Source organism: Dysidea avara, chromosome 5 (assembly GCF_963678975.1).
Source record: "Dysidea avara chromosome 5, odDysAvar1.4, whole genome shotgun sequence".
Lineage (NCBI taxonomy): Eukaryota > Metazoa > Porifera > Demospongiae > Dictyoceratida > Dysideidae > Dysidea > Dysidea avara.
The window spans coordinates 21,969,626-21,995,473 of NC_089276.1; the positions used below are offsets into that span (position 1 = coordinate 21,969,626).

General features: G+C 37.2%; 2 protein-coding genes across 3 annotated transcripts in view; one reads left to right on the top strand and one right to left on the bottom strand.

The window, feature by feature from the left end:
* Positions 1 to 5,960, bottom strand: part of LOC136255496 (rho GTPase-activating protein 45-like) — a 21,815-nt gene extending 15,855 nt beyond the window's left edge. Inside the window, exons 1-5 of one of the 2 annotated variants that reach the window (XM_066048284.1) lie at positions 5,550 to 5,960; positions 4,774 to 5,089; positions 3,932 to 4,084; positions 2,436 to 2,520; positions 856 to 982 (exon numbers count right to left, since the gene is read on the bottom strand). In XM_066048284.1, the coding sequence (XP_065904356.1) occupies positions 856 to 982; positions 2,436 to 2,520; positions 3,932 to 4,084; positions 4,774 to 5,089; positions 5,550 to 5,603 (735 nt within the window). In that variant the 5' untranslated portion in view covers positions 5,604 to 5,960. Of the gene's footprint in view, positions 1 to 855; positions 983 to 2,435; positions 2,521 to 3,931; positions 4,085 to 4,773; positions 5,093 to 5,549 lie in introns of both variants that reach the window. The other variant, XM_066048283.1, reaches the window with a different exon arrangement.
* On the top strand, positions 5,953 to 25,584 carry LOC136255497 (succinate dehydrogenase [ubiquinone] iron-sulfur subunit, mitochondrial-like). Its single transcript, XM_066048285.1, has 9 exons — positions 5,953 to 6,103; positions 16,269 to 16,376; positions 21,937 to 22,081; positions 22,549 to 22,606; positions 23,705 to 23,783; positions 24,673 to 24,789; positions 25,063 to 25,191; positions 25,268 to 25,363; positions 25,464 to 25,584. Exons 1-9 carry the CDS (start codon positions 6,026 to 6,028, stop codon positions 25,518 to 25,520), a joined length of 867 nt encoding a protein of 288 aa, XP_065904357.1. The 5' UTR covers positions 5,953 to 6,025; the 3' UTR covers positions 25,521 to 25,584.
* The last annotated feature ends 264 nt before the right edge of the window (positions 25,585 to 25,848 follow it).

Genomic DNA, 25,848 nt, shown 5'->3' on the forward strand with positions numbered 1-25,848 from the left:
ATTTTTATTCTATTTTCATAATTGGTTTAAGTCACAAATTATAACATTCTAAGATTAACTTATTGGTTGTCTGATGTACACTAAAATTAACCCAATGACCACCACTGCCGCCATATGGCGGCATGGCATCATAACTCACTCATAGAATAAACTTTAGCTTTGCTATAAATTGTAAAACGCGTTTCTGAAACGGACACCATCATAGAGGTCCTGTTTCTAGGATAACCAGATCCTTCCCAGACTAGGGCGCGTTTGTTATGTAATAACGTAAAGTGTAATATTTTAAAATAGACAAATTAAATCATTCCTCAAGTTGAAAACAAGTAGTTAATAACTGTTACACATCGATGGAGACAGGTAAGGTCAACAGTCAGCTGCTTTATCCATGGTGGACACAAGTGCAGATACACATGCGCAACAGCAAAAATGGAACAAATCATGAAGAAACCAGCTGTGGAATGGATCGCACTGTAAGTAAACTAGTTCTTTAGAGTGAATACACTTTTGTGAATAGTTAGTTAGGATTCAGTTGCTTGTTCGGGCTGGTTTTTACCGAAGTTTAGACTTTGTTGTTTGATAACTCCATTGCGGTTACTGTTATGCAACATAGTCGTCCTCCTTAGTTTATATAGCAAGTATTTAGATACACAGTAAGTAGTTCTGTGTACTGGATGGTTAGTATGATGCAATTCAGCAATTCGGCCGGTGGTCTCGGAGAATTTGGCTGTGAATGGGTTATTAAACATGAATAATACAAACTACAGACTACTTGTACAATCAACTCACATGACTAAGCTACATACACAGACACATACTACTAGTATACCATACATTTCATACACATACATTACTTACTCTTGTATGGCTGGATTTCACCATGTTGGTGCTATGTTTAAAGGAAGCTGTCGGACTAACAAAACCCTTTGTACTACTACTACTACTGCTGGGAACTTGTTGTGGTTCACACACATATCCTTCCACACTACAATAACAACAACAATGTAAATAATTATATACCTTAAACAGAATATAGTAACTCTAGTAACAACTCTATATAGAGCACACCAAATCATTCAATTAAGACCTTTTCACACTACAGTCGAATGTGCATCGAAGCTGGATCAAACAATTTCACACCTGAGCTGGATTGACCACAAGGCGCATTCAATCTGGCTTCATGTCAATCCACTTTGAGAGGTGAATTGGCCAGACTTAATGTGCATTAGCTCAATTAGCAAGGGGGCGCTATACAGTCTCCAGATATCTAGCGCAAAGCATGGGCATAGCTAGTGTTATACATGTACTTGGCTTGTGGAAGCGATACGGTAACCATGGGTGAGTGTCGAAGGAATAGCGTACCCTTCTGAAATCATCGTGCCCGGTACAGGTTTCTTCTTAAGAATTAACTAGCTTCTTGGCAGCCAACGTTTTGTAAGTGTACTAGCAACATACCTCGCTGTGAATACTTTTCTGACTCCAAGGAATATGAAGAGGGTAGTATAATGACCGATTCCATTTAAATTTTCGTTATGTAATCAGTAATTAATCACGTGTTATGAAAGCGAATTGAATTTAGTTGCTGCACACGTAGTGTGAAATGGATTGATGCACATTCAATCCACTCTCAGTCTGACCACAGCTGGATCCGTATTCAATGCGCATTAAGTGTGAAAAGGCCTATATATACTACTTATGTCTACAATCTGACATTGTTTGCTGCACCAAAAGGCTGGTACTGTATGTGAAACACCATAATGTAACATTCTTGATTGTGCAACACAATTTTTTTTCTCACCAAAGAATTTTGGATTACGGAAGTCTCAGAAAATGAGTAAGTAATATGTGAGAGAATTCTGAAGTTGTTACTACAACACGAAATAGTAATGTAAAACTCAAACATTACACGACACCATGTGAAGGTATTTACAAACTGTAAGTAAACAGTGCAAAGAGACGATTTTTCTTGCATGCAAGACTAGCTACATATGAAATAAGCAGACAATGAAATGTATAGAACATCCTGAGAAGTACACAGGAAAGTCATCATCACTAATCATGCATCATATTTACTAGGAAATGGACAAGCACTTACAGGTGTGTAAAACAAAACATTAGACCATTTTATGTACATGTTAGTGTGGCTCACTTAACCACACTCAACATAAAGGGTAGTGAACATGGTCCATGTTTACTATAAGCTATACATGCACATATTTTCACGGGACATGTTTTTGTAGTTGCTCTGCTCTTCGCGAATCTTCATTTGTCTATTGCAAGAGTTTACATGTAATCTATGTTGACTACCAAGATTCTTAAAAATAAAACCGAAGAAATATTTGTCCGGTAAAATTATACATCTTGAAAAATTTGGATGTGTGTACATTACATGTAGAGATAACAATCAACAGATCACGATGTATGTGTAGCTTGCTGACCTCTGAGAGAATGCTTCGTTCAATCCTTCAAGTGCGTCCTGACAATGTTTACACCACGTCACGTCTTCTGCTGCTTGTTCCCATGCTACATATAAAACAGAAATGGTACACAAAAACAAGTAAAGTGACTTATTTCTGTTACCTTATAGCAACAGAAACAAGTTGATCAGCTTATATTTCGTTGGAATTTAATTTAGTGTGTTATTATAATTTAGAGAAATTTAAAAATAAACTCTTCAGCAATACATTAAAAAAAAACAACTAACATCTCCACATAGATTAAGATACTATGTGTACACGTATTCTTCCAATCTTATGTATTGTATACTCTTTTTTTTTTTTTTACATATACCTACCTACACACAATTCTCAGTACATCATAACACATACCAAGTTAACATGCTCAGTAACTCAATACCCAAAATGTACAAGCACAAATGTTGACCTTGTACATGTACAGTCACCCTGGATGAACATGGTACAAGACACACTGAGGATGAATAACAAATGTACTTTAATCATGAAGATACACATATGGCTCATTCTAACATACTGTTTAACAGACCTTTAAAGGTAATCATATACTAGTTTCTGTTAAACACACAGCATAAAATGAGGAAGTTGCTCAAATTATATATTAACATTTCTGCTATAGTGTCAACTATGACTGGTTTCAAAGTAATTATATGGTTTTAGCCAAAATTAAATGACAACAAATACTAAATCTATATCAAAAGAATGTGTTACCTTATGCCATATACAAAAGTAAAGCAACTAGCATGGTCACGCCTACCCAGTGAAGGACACTTGTATGCTACACAGGTGCTATTATGAATAGGCAGAGCAAATCCTCCTGGGGTAGGACTATTAACCTGCAGGAGTCTGTACCATGTCTCACGGGTGAAGGTGTGGCTACCTAAAGTCCCACCTGGACCTTCACCTGTGTACTGTTTTTCTGCATGTACTGTATTTCAGTTTTTTTAGTATTTGTGTGCTAAAACCATTCCCTGGTTCATACATACATATATATATACACATTTACACAATACACATACTATATATACACACTCACACACGTGTGCTCACACATATAACACACATACACACAGTAATATAAATATATGGAGAACAGCTGCAAAAAATGAGCATGCAGTATCCTTGTTCCTATTTATCACGAAACCTATTCTGATGTTGATCATGAATGTAATTGTAAATCTTTTCCTTATCATAAGCAAAACCCTCCAACCATAAACTTCCTTGTTACACAAAGCAAGTAAATCCTTCACACATGGCACCACTAGTACACTGTACACTACAAGCTACAACCTAACCAGCTAGTCTAGGTGGCAGATTTTGATATCTTAAATTATATGGCTTTACAATTGCTACACTGGCTGTGTTGAATAGAAACACTCAGCTGTGTTGTCACACACAAATTACATATAGATACCATAGCAAATTGGATATGACACATATATAAGAGTATCCTTGCTCACATTTTAGACGCTCAGTCAAAATGGCTAAGGAATTTCTGATGCCATTTGAGTTAATCTCTGGGTATGATGACAGCATGTTGTTCACAGCATGATTTAGTTCGTCAATTCTTTCCTCTGCAACCGATTGTAAATTTAACCCGCTTTCATCTCCTCCTGAAAAACAATAGCCGTCACTTAAAGATCTCAGATATCTTAGCACAGTATAGTATGTTAGTGTAAAATAACAACAAAGAAAACTAATTAGGTGGTTAATTCCATGTTGCAATTGAATTCTAAATACCTAACTATAGAATTACAATGCAGACATGCAAATGTATAACACTGTATTAAACATGCTACAAGCATCATGGCTTGGCAACAACCAGGTTTTATCCAGTTGCCCAAAACATGTCAGACACTGGCTTACACATCACTACCACACTGGTTTTAGTCATGGCAACATCAAAATAAAACAAATACATTAAAACCCAGCCATAAACAGTATATACATCCATTTTGACAAGAGACAGAAATCTCAATGTGTCTATTGGGTGAAAGCATATGTGAAACAAACCTCTATATAATAATGTAGGAGGTGACTAAAAGTGTACTATATATAGAAAAGATATACTACTGCCAAATTTCAAGCATTGTGTGGGCTTAAACAATGCCTATATAAAACCACATCCAATCCAAATAGGAAAGACAGGCCTAAACCACAGCAAGGGAGTGTTACCCAAAAAATGTTACCACAAGGCAGCCCCCAGCCTAATAAACCTGTGGCTTTCTCAATTACGCCTCAAGTGGAGTAACACCAAACTGAGAAAAAATGCTTGGAGAGATAATATAAATATAGGACATACCTGCTGTCCATTCATCTAATGATTCTTTCAACTTTGTCGTGCACACAATAAAATGTTGAATGTCTTTTTGCATGTCTAGAATATCTTGTCGTGTGTAGTCTTGCTTTATTGGAAAATCACTTAAACTGTCCGTACCATTTTCATCATTAACTAGTAAACTAGATAAGCTAGCTGACTTATTATAGGACTGAAAGTTTGATTGCAGATCATCAACTTTAACTTTCTTTCGTGATGCTTGCACCAACGGACTAGGTGGTTGCCCAGATGGTTTAACATCACCATTGAATGACTGTCGCCGAGCCAGTGGTGCTGGCTTCTGCTAGACAAGTAAATACAAACATGAAATCTACACAGATGTTACACACACATACATACACTAATGTTTGTTACACACTGTTTATAAACAAGCAAAATGGGTCTTTCAAATAGGGTGATAAAAGTCAAAAGCTATCATTGTGGAAAATACACACAGAACTTATTCTGCATGCTTAAAATTTCCTGTCTACAAGAACTCGATATAAGCCTGGTTGGGCTTACAAACTCTTAGCACCGTTGGCTTGTGCACAGGATCAAAGGTGGGTCAAATACCGCACCTCGTGTAAGACTTTTTGAACGAGTTATGCGCCAATTTTTGTCAAGAACACACAGCGTATTATGCTCGAGTACCACAGGACAGAGCAATTAACACTCCAGGTTTAAAAAGTAAACGTTCTTCAAGTACTAATACACACGCTGCAACCGTCTAATACTTGCTGGTAGCACACCTGTTGGCCTACCTTCTTTTTTAGTTTCTTGGGGAAGTTTCGAAGCGGTAATACAATTCCTGACATTGTCTTAGAAACAAACAACACCCGCCAACCAAGGTGTCCACTTCTTCAACAAAACAAACTATTGCTCCCTTGTTTCATAATACACTTGAAATAAAACTGCTAGGACTAATACACGTTGACGAAATCACTAGCAGAATGGTGAGTCTCTCCCACACACGAAACTGTTTCGCTGAGAAATATCGCTGACAATTTTCCAGCTTTTATACAAGATGTGACCTCTTCCTAGCCGTGTAAGAGTAGCAAATAGTAACTTGTTAAAGTCGAGATTCAGCTGCTTGAATATGACGAAGTCCACACAAGCATACCAGACTAACTTAATAATTGGCAATGAAAAATACTTGAAGGCGTACCGAACAATACACGTGATCCAGTTGTCTTAATTGTGGAACAAACTTAATTTTTACGTAGGTTCTTATGACACGATGGCTACTGTTTTGAACGCGTTTAGAAGACTGGTACCGTCTGGACAGGCGATTTATGCATCTTATTCATTTCAACTGGTTAGTTTATTTTGTACAATTTTCGGCTGGTGTGCTTTAATTAGAATTATTCGATTTTACACATGAGTATACAATATAATATGCCTAATTTAGGTTATTTTTCTTTATTGTGTACTGTAGAGTTGCCGTGGCTGAACTTCCCAAGTTGGTTGTGTGATGTGTTGCATCATTATTAAACAACCAGAAATTTAATTTACCGCGCCGCTCGCAAATGCATGTATTATATGGTTTTATAATAATTATATGATAGCTCTTGAGAGTCATGACTCAGGAAATCTCTTACTTCCTTGGGTGATATATTATAACATCAACTATATTTGATTAGCAACACAACCACATTGATTATGTAACTAATTCACAGTCGTTTGCAAGGCTGCATTGCTATCGCTTTAATTGTACAAAAACAAATTCTAATGCTCTTATCTGGAAAAATTTTTAATATGTTTCCAGATACTAAAATATTAATCTGTGCACAATTACACAATATTTTGCACACTATTTAATGGCTTCTGCTTCATTACTTTTTCTACTTTGTCATTTCCCGTTTAATGTACGTATTGTACGTATGCATGCAATATCATTCAATTAATGTTGTAGCTGTTTATAGCTGTTTCGTGTACAGCTATTTTAGCATTAGAATTCATTTGATACTACTGTGTATGTATTGTGACCAATATATATGCAACTGTGCACACACACACACACACATGCGCGCGCATTACCTTTGGCTGTAGTCAGCTTTGGCATCCAGAAGCTGTTGTTGCAAACAAGAAACTACTCACCTTGCTACACAATATTGGTGTAAAACTGGGGAACAGATCACATAATGAGTAAGTTTCATGTGGTGTCCATGCCTTCACCTGTGACACATGGTACAGTCACTAGCCATGCCCCCAGGATGAAGATGCACTAACTTGTAGTTGAGTTATGTATAGGTGGCCCAGTATTCCACTGAATAGATGCAATCTTTTGTTATTAAAAAATTTACGATTGATAGCAATCTGCTGCAAGCATGCATACCAATTAAAGATTTTTAGTGTAATTGTCTTATCAAAGGGTTGTTGGTGAAATGGAATGTTGCTGTGTGATTGTGTAAACAGCCTTCATCACATTAGCAGGATTTTTGAAATCCTTTAACACCAATTAGTGCTATTTTATTGTACTACATTTATGATGTTCTCTTCGATGTAAATTTCAAATACCTTCAAAAATATATTTCCACTCATGTGATCAAACATATTGGTATGGTCATGTAATCGCTTGTGTTTTAGCTCAGTATTAGTGATTGTAATGGTTAAACGGCATTATTGCCATGTCAATAGCTAGTAAACAGCTGATCCTAAACTGCCATTGTTGGGTTTTGATGCCGTCCACTGTGATTCTAGCATAGGCATGATTGAGTCAGAATATACTTGTGTGCCATGCAGTTGACTATATTAGTCAATCACTCCACATAGTCAAGTGATATATGCTATAGATGTGGCAAGGTGAAAATGTTTACATTCATGTACACTAGAGACATGCTGAATTAGGTTGCTGGATCAGTAGCTTAACAAAGCAGCAAAAGAGCAAGAGGTCGATAAAAAGTAATCATGAGGTTGGCCATTGTACACATGTAAGGGAGTAATATTTGAAACACCAACAGGTAGCAACAGCAGTTAGCCCTGCACTAAAGCCACAGAAAGCAAAAGAGAAGGTAATAGAAATTTGCGCCTTTCCCTAAAGCAGACCACTACACTTTAGTGAGCACAAATTTAGTCTCTTACATTGCTGCACACCTGATCTTTCTGAATAGACAGTACCCTGCAGCTGTAGAGAACATGACTATTGAAGAATTTGAACAGCTTTAGTCAGCTGAAGGTGGCAAATTTTGCATCAAAGTAATAGACCAAAAGTCTGTAGGGCCTCATGGCGTATGTTCAACAAAGAAATTCTTCTTAATTTCACATCAGAAAGAATCAAAGAAATAGTATGACAATCTCTTTTTTAACCAAAGTGGTCATTCCTATTCCATCACTGAACCATGATGAGTGTCGCCAAAATATTTGGATTGAGCCTATACTTGAGACTTTCCCAGTCTTCTCTCTCCAGTGCATAGGGATGGCGATTATTCCATCAGTAAGTCAATTGGTAATTGGCAAGCATATCTTTCGTCATTTGTGTTCTGTTTATATGAAATCCACCTGCGTGGACTTCGAAATATGCTCTTTTCAAAATTTAATACCTTTGGATCAGATTTTGTCTCTTCTGTGATTTTTTCAGCTTCGAAAAGAACCCGTTATATGACAGTTACATCTTTAGGTCAGTATTGTCATACTGATAATTGTGATACCATCCATATTGCAATGTACTCTAATTAAGGGACTGAATTTTGAGTGTAGAAATTTTAAAAATTAAGGTGGAATTTTGTGTTCTTCATTCATGTTTGCCCACAAGGGTACAGTTGTAGATTGTCCTGCGGCTATCCTTCACTCATTTAGCTCATCAGGATATATGACTTTCCTTGGTGTTATTACATCTACTGGGCATCTACTCCATTGAAAATAAGACAGAGCTAGGAGCCCAGAGCTATGTAGGTGGAACAGAAGGAGGTTACCAAAATTGTGACATTAAAAAGTGCAACTCCATAATACACTATGCATCACTATTTGTTGGCTATTGGCAATATAGGGGAGTATCACTTAGCAGCCATCCACCTCATTATAATGGCCATATCAAGTCTGTCTCAGGACACAACATAAAGGCTGCCTGGTTTGGTGTTATGGTTCTAATTCTAACTGCTGAGTTTGTGTGCTCTTTAGTAGCCAACTAGTTTGGCCCCCAGTAAGCTGATGGGCTACCTATTGTTAATTCACAATGCAGCGATAACAAAATGGTAAAAAAAAATGTTTACAAAGCTATATTGGCTGAAAATTAACAATATCTTATGAAAACAAACAAACAAGTTAGTGCTACCAGGCTGAGTAGCTATAACATCAATTCTTTTCTTCGGCAATCGTGACAGATCACAAGACCCACAAGTTTATTGATCTGACTAAGGGCTGTCAATACAATAACAGCAGCTCTGCACAAGAACAACAGTGCCTCTTCCTGCAAATCCACAAGTGGAGCTTAATCTCTTGCACAACCACCATACATGCCCTGCTGTTATCAATGGTTATATGCATGAATGCCAATTGCGACAAAGATAGAACTAATAATTGTGTAGTAGAACTAATAACAGTATAAGTGATGTGTATTTGATATGCGAGTTATTATTGCAACCAAATCATATCTGTAATGTTTAGAGTTTTCTAACAAAACACGTACATTTGGAACTTATGTTCAAGCTTAATTAACAGGGTACTTACTAAACTAAGAATTGAATAGTCTTTTTGTAGCCCATTTTTTACACATCCTTATCTACGTATATGGCATGTTTATACACACAAACTGGCCTAACATGTCTAATTTACTTATCCATGCTACTATAAATTTGTCTTGTTTAACTAGACCAGTTACACACAATTTCATCCCATCCCATTTGTTGTCCATCAATGTATACTGATGCATAACAATACTGTATAATAGTCCATAGAATAGTGATAGAAAAGTTATGTAATAAACTTATTTTATCACTAGTACTGTATAGTAGGGGTAGTAGCAAAGGTTAGCATTTTCCTGGAAAGATATTGACCAGAAGCCAACCTCACATTACCTTGGCAGTATTAGTTGGGTGCTATTATGTCTTCAGTTAGTTCGTAAAATTTTTATATAGCCGGCTATCTATATGTACTAACTGAGACAAGCATATATGTTTTGGTTTAGTTTCTAGTAACTTCATTTTCTATAATTGTTGTGTTGTTGTCAAAAGTAATTTAGTGATTTTTGTAAACAGTACCATATGACACAGAATTTTGACATAAGGTAGAGTTGATGAATCAGATAAATGTTGACGGAAATCAAGAAATCATAGATCTAAACACTTACTTTTAAAGGTGCATATGGACATATGACAAATTAAAGGTAACTGATTCGTCATTTAACAGCCACCTCACTAGCCTTATTGTATAGTGACCATGTCAAGTAGGTCCCTAAGGTGTACTTCATGATCTCAATTGATCAGATCACCTCATTGCAGTGACCATGTCAAGCAGGACTCAATACGGAAATGGACCTTTGCTCCACATGACAAGAGACTCTCACAGGAAACCTGAGCCATTGTTGGCAAGCCTGGGTGAAATTGTATTGACTTCCTACTTAAGCAAACGTAGATAATTTATCTGTGATTTGAGTGACATGCAACTTTTCTCGTCTAAACCTCGCAGTGCTTCAGCTTGTATCACAAACAACTAACTGATCCACAGCATTTGATTTTTACATAGACTTACAAGTATTTTGCAAGCAAAATACTTGCAAATTTCAATCTTGAATGCTAAAATTCACATATCAAAAAAAGCACGCACATAAAGATATTAACGTCAGCCATACAGTGAAAGATTTTGTCTTTTCAAGTCCTAAATTTCAGTTACCGTACAACAGGAAGTTTTGGCAAAAAAATTTTTACATGTCACTGTATTCCAAATATTTTACTTGAAATTGAAGGATGCAGGTGTTCCATTGTATATGCATACTACGTAGGTGTACCCATACTGTATAGAGGAATTTGGGCGGTTAATCAGCAACTAGTTAGCTATGTAAGTAGAACATGAATACCAGCAAAATTTAACTTATCTATACACACGTAGACCCCATCAACCAATTTTACAGGTTGTAATCTTGACCAGATGATTCCAGAAATATGTAGGTGATTAATTGAGTTGTTGTAATCATTTCAATTATTACCTTATATGTCCAGTCCACACTAGTTCATTTAGCATACCTCACCAGCTATATAATCCCATCTGGAATGTGAGGAATTGTACATGTTGTGTTGAGTAGATCAGCTGAACTTGTAGTCATGTGACTTCCTTGTATGTAGTGTGTTGTGTATTTTGAAAGTACAGGTGACCCTAGAGTGTACATACAGTATTTAGCAGGGTCTTCCTAATGAGTGGTAGAGTGGGTTCAAAATTCTTTGGATGTGGTAAAAAGAATGTATAATTAATGAAATGACTTTGATGTTGTAGCAAATTGACGCTTTTACCACTCTACTTTACTCTGAGGAAACTTCTGTAGAGGCCCGGGTTTTTATTTCCTATAAATCATTTTTCACACAGCATTTAAATGATCTTGGCATCTATTCATATTACCGTTTATTATTTATCTTGCTATGAGATTGTTTTCTTGGCTGGTTTTCTTCTTCAAGTTTTATTATTTGTGCTCTGGTGGTCTCACACATGTAAGTAATACCAAGAGTTAATAATATTAACTCTTGGTAATACTGTTCTTGAATTAATCATATTTGAAAAATCTTCAAAATGAGATTGTTAGTAGGACAAAGCTTTTCTAATAAGCTTTTTCCGTATGTAAGTAGCCATAATAGTGATCCATTTAGGACCCTTGTGGACATAGTGTGAATTGAAGTGTGCTAATGAAATTAAAAACACCATACCAGTAAGTTCAGCTACAGCAGTGAATCAATGTATTTGTATATTCTTACATACCTGCAGTGATTGTCGTGATCTTATTGTTTGAGATTGTAACCAAGTTGATGTAATGTGTGTAATGATACATGGTTGTTCTGTTGTGCCTATAGTTTCTTTTGTTTTTTAAATCACATGAGTATTATATGTCATGTGATGTGCTGATTCATTCCATTACATCATCCTAGTGTTCCTTCAGTGACTGGTTACTGCTTTGATGTGGTTGTGTAACCGTCAGACAAGTGTTGACTGTTGAATGTGTGGTTGTGAGTATTGTAAAAGAAGTTTTATGGACTGGCTTTGAAGTTTTACTTCATATGAAATTGTATGGCAGGGTGTTGAGTGTACCTATACTTCAAGAAAGTGTTTTATTGGAATTTTAGTTGCACAGGTATTTCCATGCAACCACGCATGTAGCAGTGTTAGTGTTGCCAATGGCTATGGCTGTATACAACAAAAATGCAACAAAGTGTGTATCAGATCTAACACAATACTTCTATGAATAGAGTGTTCGGTAGGTTTGTTAACTGTGATTGTGACTTAGGTAGGTATTTACACAGCGTACACACCTGTACATTGGCCATTATACTGAGGTAATGGGTGGCTCCTTAGCTAAGACCCAAGTATGTGGACTTTGCCATGCATTTCTACTTATTGAGTTAGATATTTTCTAGCAGCAAAAAATTTTGCTATGTTGTAAGATGTGCATAGGGGGTTACTATTTAGTGGACTGGACTACTGGACTGACATATTTTTGGTTTTTACACATTCTGAGGTTGGTTTTATTGAGTCTTGCTAGTAAGAACCCTTTGGGTACCTGCAGCCCACTTCTAAACACTGAAGACAAATAGTGGAATATGCGAAAACTGTCTCTTAATAATTTCGATACTGTTCATTATGCCACTATACAACACTTATTCCTTACCTGGTGTGTAGTAATGCTGCAGGCAGTGCAAGGAACTGAATATGACAGCAATAGTTAACCAGCGATCAACTAGCCAGTAGACAATCTTTCGAGATATCCTTGAGGAGCAAGCTAGTCTCGCCAGCATGGCCAGACCTCTCTAGTCAGTGCAGGGGTTTACCAATTAGAGATTTTTCAGCATGGGCGCTTATAATCTTTATTTGATAAGCCCCTACACTGAAACAGCGAGACTAGTGACAGCAAGACTAATAAGACTAGCTTGCTCTAAGGATATATCTTGAAGGATATTGTCTACTGGCTAGTTAATTGCTGGTTAACTATTGCTGTCACATTCACTGGCGGAATTCCCTGTACTGCCTGCAGCATTACTACACACCAGGTAAGGAATAAGTGTTGTAGCTATAGTAGCATAATGAACAGTAGCGAAATTATTAAGAGACAGTTTTCGCATATTCCACTGTTTGTCTTCAGTGTTTAGAAGTGGGCTGCAGGTGCCCAAAGGGTTCTTACTAGCAAGACTCCGTAAATCCAACCATAGAATGTGCAAAAACCAAAAATATGTCAGTCCAGTGTTCCAGTCCAGTGTTCCAGTCCAGTAGTCCAGTCCACTGAATAGTAACGCCCATGTGCATATGCCTATTGTTTACTTATTTATTTTCAAATTCCTAAAATCTGACACTCTTAAATGGCTACATGTACAATGTCGTTGGGCTAAATTTAGCTTGTCACTTCCTGTATACAAGTGCTTTCCGGTAGTTACTGTATTGGATATATGTAACACCCAATATATATGTGTTACAAAACCTTTCCAGTGCTTTAATAACTATGGGGAATCCATACAAACTACTATTAAGGCCATATAACCACATTTTTGTCTCAAATGGGATTAATTTTCTGTCACCTAAAATGCAGCCATAGATTGCGCTTGTAAGAATTCCATTTGGAATGTTATGAATCATCAAATGTGTCACTGTATTGTGGTGTGCTGCCATGTATTGTGGTACTGTAATTTGATATGATGTTTATGTACTTAATAAGATCATGGCATGTGAGGCAGCACAGCCAAGTGGTTAGAGCACCAGACTGGTAGTGGTAGTTGTGACATTATAGGCACAATGTCCACTTTAGCCAAACACTTTGCTCACGCATTTTGCTCCAGTCTACCCAGCAATATAATGCTGGCCAGATGAAGCAATACATCATAATATACACCCTGTATGTATCATGTACTCAATATATTACAGTGTTTAAATATGCCACAATATTGTTAATGTCTGATACTACGTACCTTCTTCAATGCCTGTTTAAGGAGCTTCATCCTCACTCAACTCTCCATAGGAAGTATCCACCCATCTATTCAAGGGACCTTTTATTTAAGGCAGGAAAAAGGCACCCCCAAGATAGGCCAATAACAAGAATCTGTGTGAGTGACCTAGTAAGAGTAGCAAACCCCTGCATGTTGTAAGCACTGTTGTTGGCTTACAAGGCTAATGCAAGAGAATCCTCACCCTAACTGGTCTCTACCACACAGTCAGAGCCAGGGGTGCAGCCATACCACCAACTAGTGGTGTGTTACCTTGTTCACTGTGGGAAGATCGGCAACAGAAGCACACACACACCACACACACACACACACACACACCACACACACACACACCACACACACACACACCACACACACACACCACACACACACACCACACACGCACACAATCTTTTGGGCTCTCATTGAGTGGGAGAGAATAGTAAACTGGAAGTTGATATAATAAGTTTTCTGTTTGTTATAAAACATATCATTTCACTTTAATTACTAAGTATTACATTTAGTGACCTCAGTCATTAGAATTAACACTCTGTACATACGTAGGTATATGTGTATGTCTGTGTCATATGGTGTCTCCTGTACTAGAACACTTATAAGACACATGTATGATTTATAACTGTGATGTAATTTCTATATTTAGACTTGTCATGTAATATATGTACTGTATAGTTTCCTTCCTGTATGTTATGGTCACTTGTGTTGAATATTTGTATACCTTTCTATGTACTAGTCATTTGGTGGGTTTGGAAATTGCTGATATGCTGGTATTCTAGTGTAGATACAATCAAACCAGTGGGTAATTAGAAATTAAGACTCCTCCAGTCTTCTCTAGTTAGGGGGTTGGGGTTATTTGATCAGTAAATAGGTTTTGGCAAGCATGTATGTAATAATATCACACTATTTAACCAAATTTTTTAAATATCCACTCTTCCAAAATTTAAAACATTTGAAATTCAGATGTTTCCTCTTCTGCGAATTGTTCTGTTTCGAAAATAACCCTCTATACACTATTGTTTTGGGTTATGAAGAGTGCAAGTTCGTGACATACATTGTTGTCATTTTCACTTCTGGCATGTCCGTTCTTTGTGATGTCATGTTAGTAACCATGACTTAGCCATATACTCCAACTCAATGATTTTGAGCTCTCATACTGTTCCTTCTACATCTTTGTTGTTATACATACATACTACATATCATAGATATGATTATCTTGTGTATATTGATGGTACTTACTACAGTACTGAAGATCATAGCCAGGCCAGAGGTTTCTGGACGGCTCACCAGGATGCCTTTTTTGATATTAGGGTTTTTTACCCAAAAGCATCCTCTTATCATTCTACGTTTCTGTCATTTACTTACCATAAGCATGAACAGTTGAAGAAGCATGAATACAGTGAACGTGTGCATTAAGTTGAACATGGTGTGTCTACCCCTTTGGTATTGTCTTCCTCAGGTGGTATGGCTCGTGAGGCTACGATATTCTATAAGCGGTTGGCTGAGCTGGTGATTCAATTGTTATGGGCTAGCTACGATGTCTGTTTGTTGAGAAGTGTTATCCTATATGTTTGAGGCAGCTGTTCCTCACCTGGATGACCAGTGTGTTACAATAATGTTTCACTTGCTATGGCTAAACAGCTGGACCTTTGAACAAACAGTATCTTTATGTTATATCATTATTATTTTTATTATATGCTTAAAATACAATCAATTAATACACTACCATACTGAATATCATATACTGTAGCTAAGCTGTATCTTTGCCTGTACAACAATACGTGATTTTCATGCCTCTATTGTGAGATTTTCTGTGTTCAAAAATAACCTTAAACTTGTCCAAACTCTATACACACACTTTTTAAACAGAGCACTTACGTCAGTTTATGGTAAGAACAGTTTGGAGCGTGTGTATTATGATTATGACATGTGATAATGTTATCGTATCGAGTTAATGACTTACACTTTAGCTAACTGTACAGGTCTCCAACCATGAATATTTTACTTTATGCACCTTCATATGATCATTATTGCATGAAACTGTACGTGTGCTTATAGTACTATTCTGTAGTAGCTATATTGATTGAATACTAACAGTCACACTTATCTACAGCCAAGCTTTGAAAAAGAGTGCAACCTTCTAAGAATTAGCTAGTATGAAAAGGTGTGATATGAAAGGTGGTGGCTGCCAAGAAATGGCTGCAATGATATACTGTCACTTAATTTGTAACATTATAAATTAATATCATATTGCAGTCTATTCTTTGCCGCCACCTTTGATATCACATCTTTTGTCTCATATATAGTGAAAATCCACTGTTGTTATAACAGTAGGTTAATGTATTGTATCTTTCCCAGAGATGTGTGCAGGCTGCGACTACTACAACCAGTGCTGCTGCTACTACTGCTGCTGCTGCTACAGAGCCCAGAGAAGCAAGACTGAAAAAATTTTCAGTCTACAGATGGGTAAGTAGGAAAGTGTTGTGTTCTGTAGACAGTACGTCTGTGTATGAGTGTAGTGTGTGTGTAATGTGTAATCCAGGTATGTTTCTATGATGCATACACACATGCAGCATGCACACTACACTACACTACACACATACTACCAATAGTACAACCAATCATCTCTAATTTTTGCTGACTAATAGGACTGAGATCAGGCTGTAGGACCAGGTGTCCTACAGACCTTCCTACAGACCTTCAGCACTGATGTTGTAAAGCCTTAATAACTAAATAAAAATAAACATGCTACCATATAACGGGTTATTTTCGAAGGAGTTTAATTTTCAAATTATTTGAAGAACACTAGGCACCAGCCTATTATGCTGGCACAATTTGGAGCAGAATAGGTGCTTTGAAGCATGAAACATAATGCTAGCATAGTGGGTAGATATTTTTTTTCCATAGTGTAAATTGTTATCAGTGGAAAAGATTGGCATACTTAGCTACTCTATTAATAGCCTTGTGTACTTTCCTATACATTTTCTTCACACACAAAAACAATTAAAATAGTGGTGTGTAGACTTATTAGTAAGTCTAATGAACCAATGAGCTAAACATTTGACATAATAAGCTGCTAAATGAATTGTTTTTAAATGGTTAACTTTGAACAATTTCTCAGAAGCCAAAAGTTATTGCTGTCCGTATACAAAAAGTACAGAACTGTTCATTAAAAACATGAAAGATGAGGCAAAAAGTATGAGTGTAATTGTGAGTATAATAGGTAAACTTTTTGAGCACTGCAGGCTGCAGCATAGCATAATGAGTAAAATGAAAGCATAATAGGCTGGTACTTAAGGAACACAGCTTCTACGAAAATTTAACTCTTTGAATATAAAGCTGCCTTGTGCCAGGTTAGTCTCGCACGCCCAACTCGATGTGGGTCTGGCGCGAGACTAGTGCCAGGCTCACTATTAAACAGAAACAGAACTCCACATCTTATCATCCCGGGTAATGAATACATAATATCTCTTTCCATACCTGGTAGGCCAACACCTTTGCTTTCTTTAATTGACGTAGCAACTGCAATGCCCACACCCACAGCAAATCGACAGTGAAGATTACTTGTTTCCCATTGGCAAAACCACCTTTCCTATAGTGGAGTAGTCCATATTTCATTATAAATACAATAATACCTAATGAATGCCTCAATTTCGATTGTATACCGCTATGTGCGGTTACCGTCTTCACTTAATTTAACGTGTGCACTTACGAAAATAATTTTAATGGCGCTAAGCATGACAATAGAGTATTTGAAAATTATACCTTCGAAATTTATTTTAGCAGCTGCTCTTTGAAAATTTCCCTTCGAAATTAACCCGTTATACAGTATAATTATGTACAATAATCCCCAGCTATCATGTAGCATGGAGTTTACAAGGAGAATGTTCTATGATAACAAATTTGCAAACACTCCACAATGAACTCGATCTCTGTAACATTTACAATATTCACACTCCTTGCATTTCCTTTTGCTTATCCTGTTCCAGTGAACACCAAATGTTGTAGCACATAATTAACTGGTCACCCTCAGCCAGTGAATATTGTCAAGACTTTCATCAGATGTTATACCTGTATACTGTATTGGACTGGTTAATAGCCATGGCTTGTGTAATAGCCACCCCTGGATAGTAGCCGCTCCACAGCCTAGAATTATTGTCATAGAAACTGCCCTCGGATAAGAGCCACGGCTTGTATCTGGATATACTGGTGCAAGTGTTGATAAGGCAGAAACTTGGCAAACGAGTTGTTTTAAGCCAGGAAATAGTGTTTTTGAGAGAAGTTATAGTATTGAAGGATGACTAAACAAGGTCAGTCACTTGTGAATCCGTATAAACACCACGGGCCTTTCACCACACAAGCCCATAGTAGCCACCCTTGGTAGTAGCGGCCTTCGCATAGTAGCCACAGGGTTTTCCTTGTTAAAAGTTATAGTAACCGCGGCTATTAACCGGTCAACTACAGTACTTATGATGTGTAGGTATAATTGGATATATTTCATGTTTTTTTAATAATAAAAAATGTTATTTATTTCACTGCTAGTAATTATATTTTCTTTCTGTGTGTATTAGTTACTTTCCTAAGCTGTTTTGACGGTACATATGTATACGTACCTACATGTAGATAATTGGGGTTTAATGTGTCCGTGTTGTTGTGGATAGACTTTTACTGCTACATGTGTGGCCTGATTCATTGTATACATTTTACTGTACTCTAAAGTGTTGATGCAATTTTAATAGTAACTATATTTGTAGTTGCTACTCCAGAAAGCTAACTCTTTGTACAGCATTTGTATGTTGGACATTTGCTCTAATGCTATCATATTAAACTATCCTGAGTGGTACATTTCTGGTGTGGGCTAAAGCACCACTAAATAAATTCACTGGCCCACTTGGCACTATCTCTTGACAGATGTTAGACACCAAAACAACAAACTATATGTTTCAACAATTATGATAGGATCACCAGGCAGATTTAAGACTAGACATTCGGGAGAAAATTCAGCTGATAGCTAGTGTTGTATATGTAAACAATGACATTTACACATTGGCTGTTGCCAGTGTCATGAACACACACTGAAGAAGCAACAGGTAGTCTGTTGTTGTGGAAGATTCAATATAGCCATAGTTACAACACCAGCCACTAAAATAGAATTAAAGTTGGTGTAGCAGGTTTAAAAGTACTAAAGCCATATTGCAAATAGACTTCAACAGTTAAGGGAAACTCACAATCAATACAGTCAAACATTTAATAGTTGTGAGTCATAGTACAAATTTTTACACACCTACTGTAGTAATGACACCACCATTATCGACCGTGTACATACATGTCTGTCTATCAGTACACATCCACACTACATACAGAAGTGCCTGCATTAACATTCTTTGGACAAACTTAATATTTATGTCTTGTTTAAATTTCAGCTGTGGAGCTGGAAATAGTGGGAGTAATAGTGAAACTGAAAGCTGTCTCATTAGACATACTACAGGAACTTACCGCCAACAACACACACACACACCAGCTATCACATCACATCACTATACAATACACTATCTTGGTAACTAATAGTAGGCAGTGAAACCAAAGACTCAATGGTTTACTGAATTTTGCAATTTACACTACATTCGTAGCTTGCTGCATTCTACATTGATGTACACATAGTAAAACAGCTACACTTTTTTGTGGACCATCAGTAGGAAATGACTTGGAAGAGATTTTGACATGCATCCTTGCAATCATTTCCAAGGATTTCTGACATAATTCACTGTGCTATTAAATATCTGTCTTCCAATACTACAGTATGTCGTTGTGTGCCTGTGCGTGTGTGTCACATTATGAGACGGATGTTTTAATCCAAGAGTACTTGTGTAAAACACTTTGATGTCAATGTAATGAAGTGTTGTAGGTTTTGTATATGTTAAAGCATTACTGCAAATGCTATATGAAAAATAAAGCACAAAGTGCATGGCCAAGTTTCATATAGCATGAGCAAGGCAATGCTTTAAATGATTTATGGAACTTTCTAGTCGTATAGCTTCACCATACACTAGGACTTATAATAAACACGCGTTGCATGAATTATTAACAGCCTGAATGCACACAAACTAGTTTAACAAAGTAACTCACGCATAATTCACCATAGTTTGGCATAGTAGTCTTAGTATACGTTCATTGCGTATTTGGCAGGTTTTGGTCACAACCCACAATCAATACTATTGTGACACATGGTGAAGTATTTCTGTGATATCTCCAAGACTTGTTCGTTTACATTAGCAAACATAACAGCAATGTTACCTTTTCCCGCTCATCATTGAAGCATTTAGATGTGTCTATTACCCTGTATATGAGTTGTGCATAGGGGAATATACAAAAGTTAAAGTAGGATAACCTGTTATATCACTGATTATGTAGGCTGAAAGTGGCTTCTAGTTCTATATAGGCCATTTGTAAGCCCGAGTGTATGATGTATCTATATTTATGTATAAGTTAGCTGCTCTAAGATCATTTAGAAAATCTACGCATAATTTCCTTTGATGTCTAGAGGCTTAATGAGTTAGTAACCTGTGGTCTAGCTCGTGGTTGTTTACTACATTGATCAAACGAAAATCAACATAGCCAAATACACAATAGTCTTACTGTTAGCTTACTTTCTGGACAAGGCACGCATCATTTTGGGCAGATGCACTAGTGCCACAAGTTGTGGCGCTGATACTGTCAACTTGAAGAGTGGATCTTGATACCAACAGCCACAGTTTGCTACTTTCTCTGTACTCGCTTCGCTCAGAGAAAGTTTCTAAACTACTTAGAATGAGCAGCCAACACACCACTCCAGTATAGCTGCTGTGCACCATGCTGCAATGTTAGTGTGGTGCTGACACAATTAATAAACTCGAGGGGTATCTCTCGATGCTAGCAGCCATTTTGCCACTTGCTATAGCTTACTTTCTGGACTAGACAAGCATTATTGGTGGCGATCATCCAGGTATAGTAGAGCTACTATGGTGTGGCACTGACACCTGGAAAAGGGTAAATCTCGATGCTAGTAACCACGGTGCCACTTTCTCTCGATCTTTCTTTGCCTGCTTCACTCAGAGACATTTTCTAAACTATTTAGAACGAGCCAACATCGGTTTCTATGCTATTTAGCGCCCCTCTGACAATGTGGGCTCAGCTACCACAAGTAATTACCTTGGCCTGTGGCCTCGGTAATTAATTTGTGAGTAGTGCTCACACATCGTCGTCAGGTCACTAATTACGTAGAAACCTTGTCAACCCATTCTGTTCATGGCTAGTAACACCACCTATTATTTTGCCTATACAGTACTACTGGTGCACATAGAGAAGTGTATGTTTTTTTGGTGCACATTCAAAAACATATTTAACAACAGCCTTCAGATGTATTATTGTATTGTGTTAGATACAGAGTTTGATGGCTTCTAACTGCTGAAGTTGTTTCTTGGCATTTCTTTATAAAAAGATAAGTAATGTTAAATTATTGACTCTTAGAACACTTACAGTGAGATGTGAAGTAGTTTATTTGTTAAGGATGTACAATTTCCACAAACATTTGAGATGATGATATTCAAGACAAGTAGTCTATACCTTTAAAATAATTTTATTTGCACACATACAGGTGTACATGTCTTAGATGAAATGTCAACCTGTTTGGAGCATAACTTTGACTAGAAAACAAGCACATATCTAGGATATTACATGATACATGTTTTGAGACTTGTTTTGTATCAATTTTGTGAAGACAACATGTAGCTGCTGTATATGATACTTGTGCTAATTGTGACAAACATGTACTGTGAGCATGTAGTATAACTGGTGATATGCTACACATAAATTTGAGTTGTTTGTGATACAAAACAAAGCCAAGCTGAAGCACTGCAAGGTTTAGACAAGAGAAGTTGCATGTCACTCAAATCAGCAGTTTAGGAACTACTGTTACAATTTCTGATTATAGTTTGTGTCATGTACATAGTTTCTTGGGAGTTTATAATTGATCATTGATTTCCCATAGGATCCAGAAAAACCTGGGGACAAGCCTCACATGCAAGAATATCAGGTTGATCTGAACTCATGCGGTCCGATGGTGCTTGATGCTTTGATCAAGATCAAGAATGACATTGATCCCACTTTGACCTTTAGGAGGTCTTGTAGAGAAGGTGTGTACTGTGTATGGTAATGGTTGTCTGTGTATATGTCTTGTGTATGCTAGTGTTGTGTGTGTGTGTGGGGGGGGGGGGGGGGGGTGGCTGAGCTGACAATGACCATGAAGCTGCGCCGCCTGATGGTGTTACTTGGCCGATGGTGTGACAGTCTACCTTTTACTATTATCTGTTCCTTCCTATTTGAAAGGTTACTGTATATAGCACTGCCAAATCCATAACCGGGCAGCGAAGAAGAAGGGATTTGTGTGTATGGCCACTCGGTCTATCCATGTACACTATTTTATACATGTACAGATTTACACAATGTACTTGTCAATACAGATACAACAGGTGTGTACACATACATGTGTAGAGGCATATCTGTAATCAAATTATCAATCTAATCCTTCGTATGTACATTTCCTAAGCTACATTACACCCAACAGTATAATGTGGTAGTGTTTACAGTATCATCACTACAGGGATATGTGGATCATGTTCCATGAATATTGGAGGAGGGAACACGTTAGCTTGTATCAGGTCAGTATGATCCCCTGTGCTGAATATTACTATGTGTCAGCATTTTATTGATAAGTAATTAGATTCTGAGAATAACTGGTCCATACTCCACCCATTAGTATATAAACCATTAAAAATAAGGAACAGAATCCATGGGGGCCATTTTGTGTCCACTTGGGTCAAATGGTGTGTAATATTACCTTATCAATTAGCCTGCTATATGTGTGTGGCTTACCTGGTCCATTGATTAGTGTTATGTTGTTTGGGGTAGTGTAAATCACTGTCTATTATGTTTGTTATTGTTCAGTGGTGTATAAGTTTGTATATACATTTTGTTTATGTGCATGTACGTACGTTTTGACACATACATACATACACACACACACACACGCACGCACGCACGCACGCACGCACGCACGCATACATACATACATACATACATGTGCCTCTGTGCATGTACTCATATTCAGTATTTCAGATAGAGACTATTTGTGTTAACCCACTAAATGTACTAACAAAGCATAATAGGACCAAGTTCTTGTTGGGGTCTGGGCAGGTGCACTTGAGATATTGCAGGCTTGTTTTATGGGTTTCATGTAATGAGTTATGGCTGGTTTTTGATCATTAATTGATAGGTACTCTGAGCAGTACATATCTATAGAACCGTAATATTTTGCCATCTTATGTGTATAGTCAGTGTTTCTAGTCAGTATTGAGTGTGTGAGTGTGCATGCCCATATTTTTACTTGTGAGACATGGTACAGCCTCCTGCAGGTTGCAGGTTACAGGTCCTGCCTCAGGAGGATATACCTGTGCTGACTGATATCACCTCAGTACACAGGTGGGTTTGCTGGGTAGTTGTGACATTTATGTGTAACAATTGTACATATTTTTGTACAACATGCACACACTACACACATAGTGCTCATATCCCACCACTTAGCTAATAAATTCCACACCACACAATGTTCATATACCGCCACTTAACCAATAATTTCTACACCTCCTATTGTAATCCAGTATCAATCATCATATCCCTTCACTAGTCTGGTTACACTATACTTCTCATTTTATCTGCTAACACTTGTGATATGTCATTGATCACTATCCTACTTGTAGTCGTATTGATCCTGACCTCAGTAAACCAGCCAAGATATACCCTCTACCACACATGTACGTCGTGAAGGATCTTGTTCCCGTAAGTTGTTGTTGTTAGTAATGATCCGACTATTCATGTAGCAATCATTAGCTGTTTATGTGTATTTGAGATCAGAGACACTCTCCCTGAAAGAAGCCCACTTGAAGGTCTATTAGAGCTGAGGGATAATCGCAATCTATCGATTATCGTGATAGTGAGTAACAATCGTGATATGATAGTCTACAATCGTACTATCGCAATATATTAAACATGTCTGTGCTTAGTCAAAAAGCATTGATCACAGAAGCAAACATGATAGTCTTGAAGTTGAGGAAACTGTGCAAGTCTAGTTGATCATGCACAGCAAAGATTACAATTGTAATACGTAACAGTGTTTACCAACCAAGTGTTTTTAAAAAGCAGATACGTGGTATGTAATTGGATTATTTATGTGCTATTTACTGTACATGAGGTTAAGTGTCTTTGACAACTGCTAGTACCATCGTGATACTATCGTTATCGTGATATAAAAGTTACTATCAATCGTGATAGTGATAGTTGTACTATCGCTCAGCTCTACTTGTTATATCTTTCTTGTCAATGGCTTCCCACCATTGGACAAGAATGCATAGTGATTTAATTTGTCTCACTTAACTAGACACTGTTGGGCTGGTTGATCAAGTTAGCAAGCTGGTCATCAAAAGGGTGGTTGTTATTCTAATCCTCTAGACATAACTATGTTGTGTTATAATTGCTGTGGCCATGCAGACCCTTCTTAATAGAGGTACCCATGAGAGCAAAAATTGAGGCCTCAGTAATATAAAAGTGGTCTTATTTATTAATGAGGTCATGAATAGCTTTATTTGGCATGGTTGCTATAGCAAGCTGGTCATATTATTTAGGTGATTGCTAAGTTAAATTTCACTCATTTTTCCTTCTCCATTTTTAGGACATGAACCAGTTTTATGATCAGTACAGTTCAATTGAACCATACCTGAAGAGGAAAGAGGAACCAGAGGCTGGCAAGGAGTCATATCTACAGTCAGTTGAGGACAGGAAGAAACTGGTTGGTGTATTGTACTGTAGCAAAGTGTCAAGTGTGTCTAACCATTTGATGTGATTTATAGTGTGTGTATAAATGTTTGAGGGACCTCAGAATAGTACTCAGAGTAGTAACTGTATGCACTTGCAATGACATATAGATAAGCAAGACGAACGTCTACTTGACATGCATTCCATGTTATGGCCTTTGTGGATCGCTTTTGTATGAATGTCTGTACACTCAAAAGTGCATTGTTACTTCTTTGCTTTACATACGTACACCTTTCTCTCCTTGTAGGATGGATTGTACGAGTGTATCCTGTGTGCATGTTGTAGCACGGCATGTCCCTCCTACTGGTGGAATAGTGACAAGTACATGGGACCTGCCGTACTTATGCAAGCTTACCGGTGGATGATTGATAGCAGAGTAAGTAGTGACCCTACTGTATATTGACTGGGTACATAGTATAGATTATTACATATATATTACTGTTTATTGACAGGACGAATATCAGAAGGAAAGACTGGACAAGCTGAGGGACCCATTCTCAGTGTACAGGTGCCATACGATCATGAACTGTACCAAGACATGCCCTAAGGTGATTATGTTTGTGTATAAGAACATCATGCTCAGTCATAAGCTACTAATCTCCAATAGAGCAGTCAGTCACTTAATATCTTGTGTGTTTACTTTCTTAGCATCTCAATCCCGGTAAAGCCATTGCTGAAATCAAGAAACTAATGGCTAAATCATAACTGTCATTATGTATTCACTATATATTTGTGCATATATTATTAATTATCAGAAATTATTTTAAAACATGCTTTCTATATACGCACTTGATATTGATTAATCACTTGTGCAACAAGGCATGTTACGGTATGTACGTAGTAAGTTATGAAAGAAATTGAACAATGTGGGACGTGGTAGTTGAATTGATACCGTTGCTATATATAGAAAGGTTACAATCAAGCTGGATCGTTAGTTTAATATTTGGACTTCACAATTTCTATTAGAGTATATCATTCTAATAATTGCTCTGGTTGTGTCCGATTTACATGTCACTGAAACATCACTTGCTGT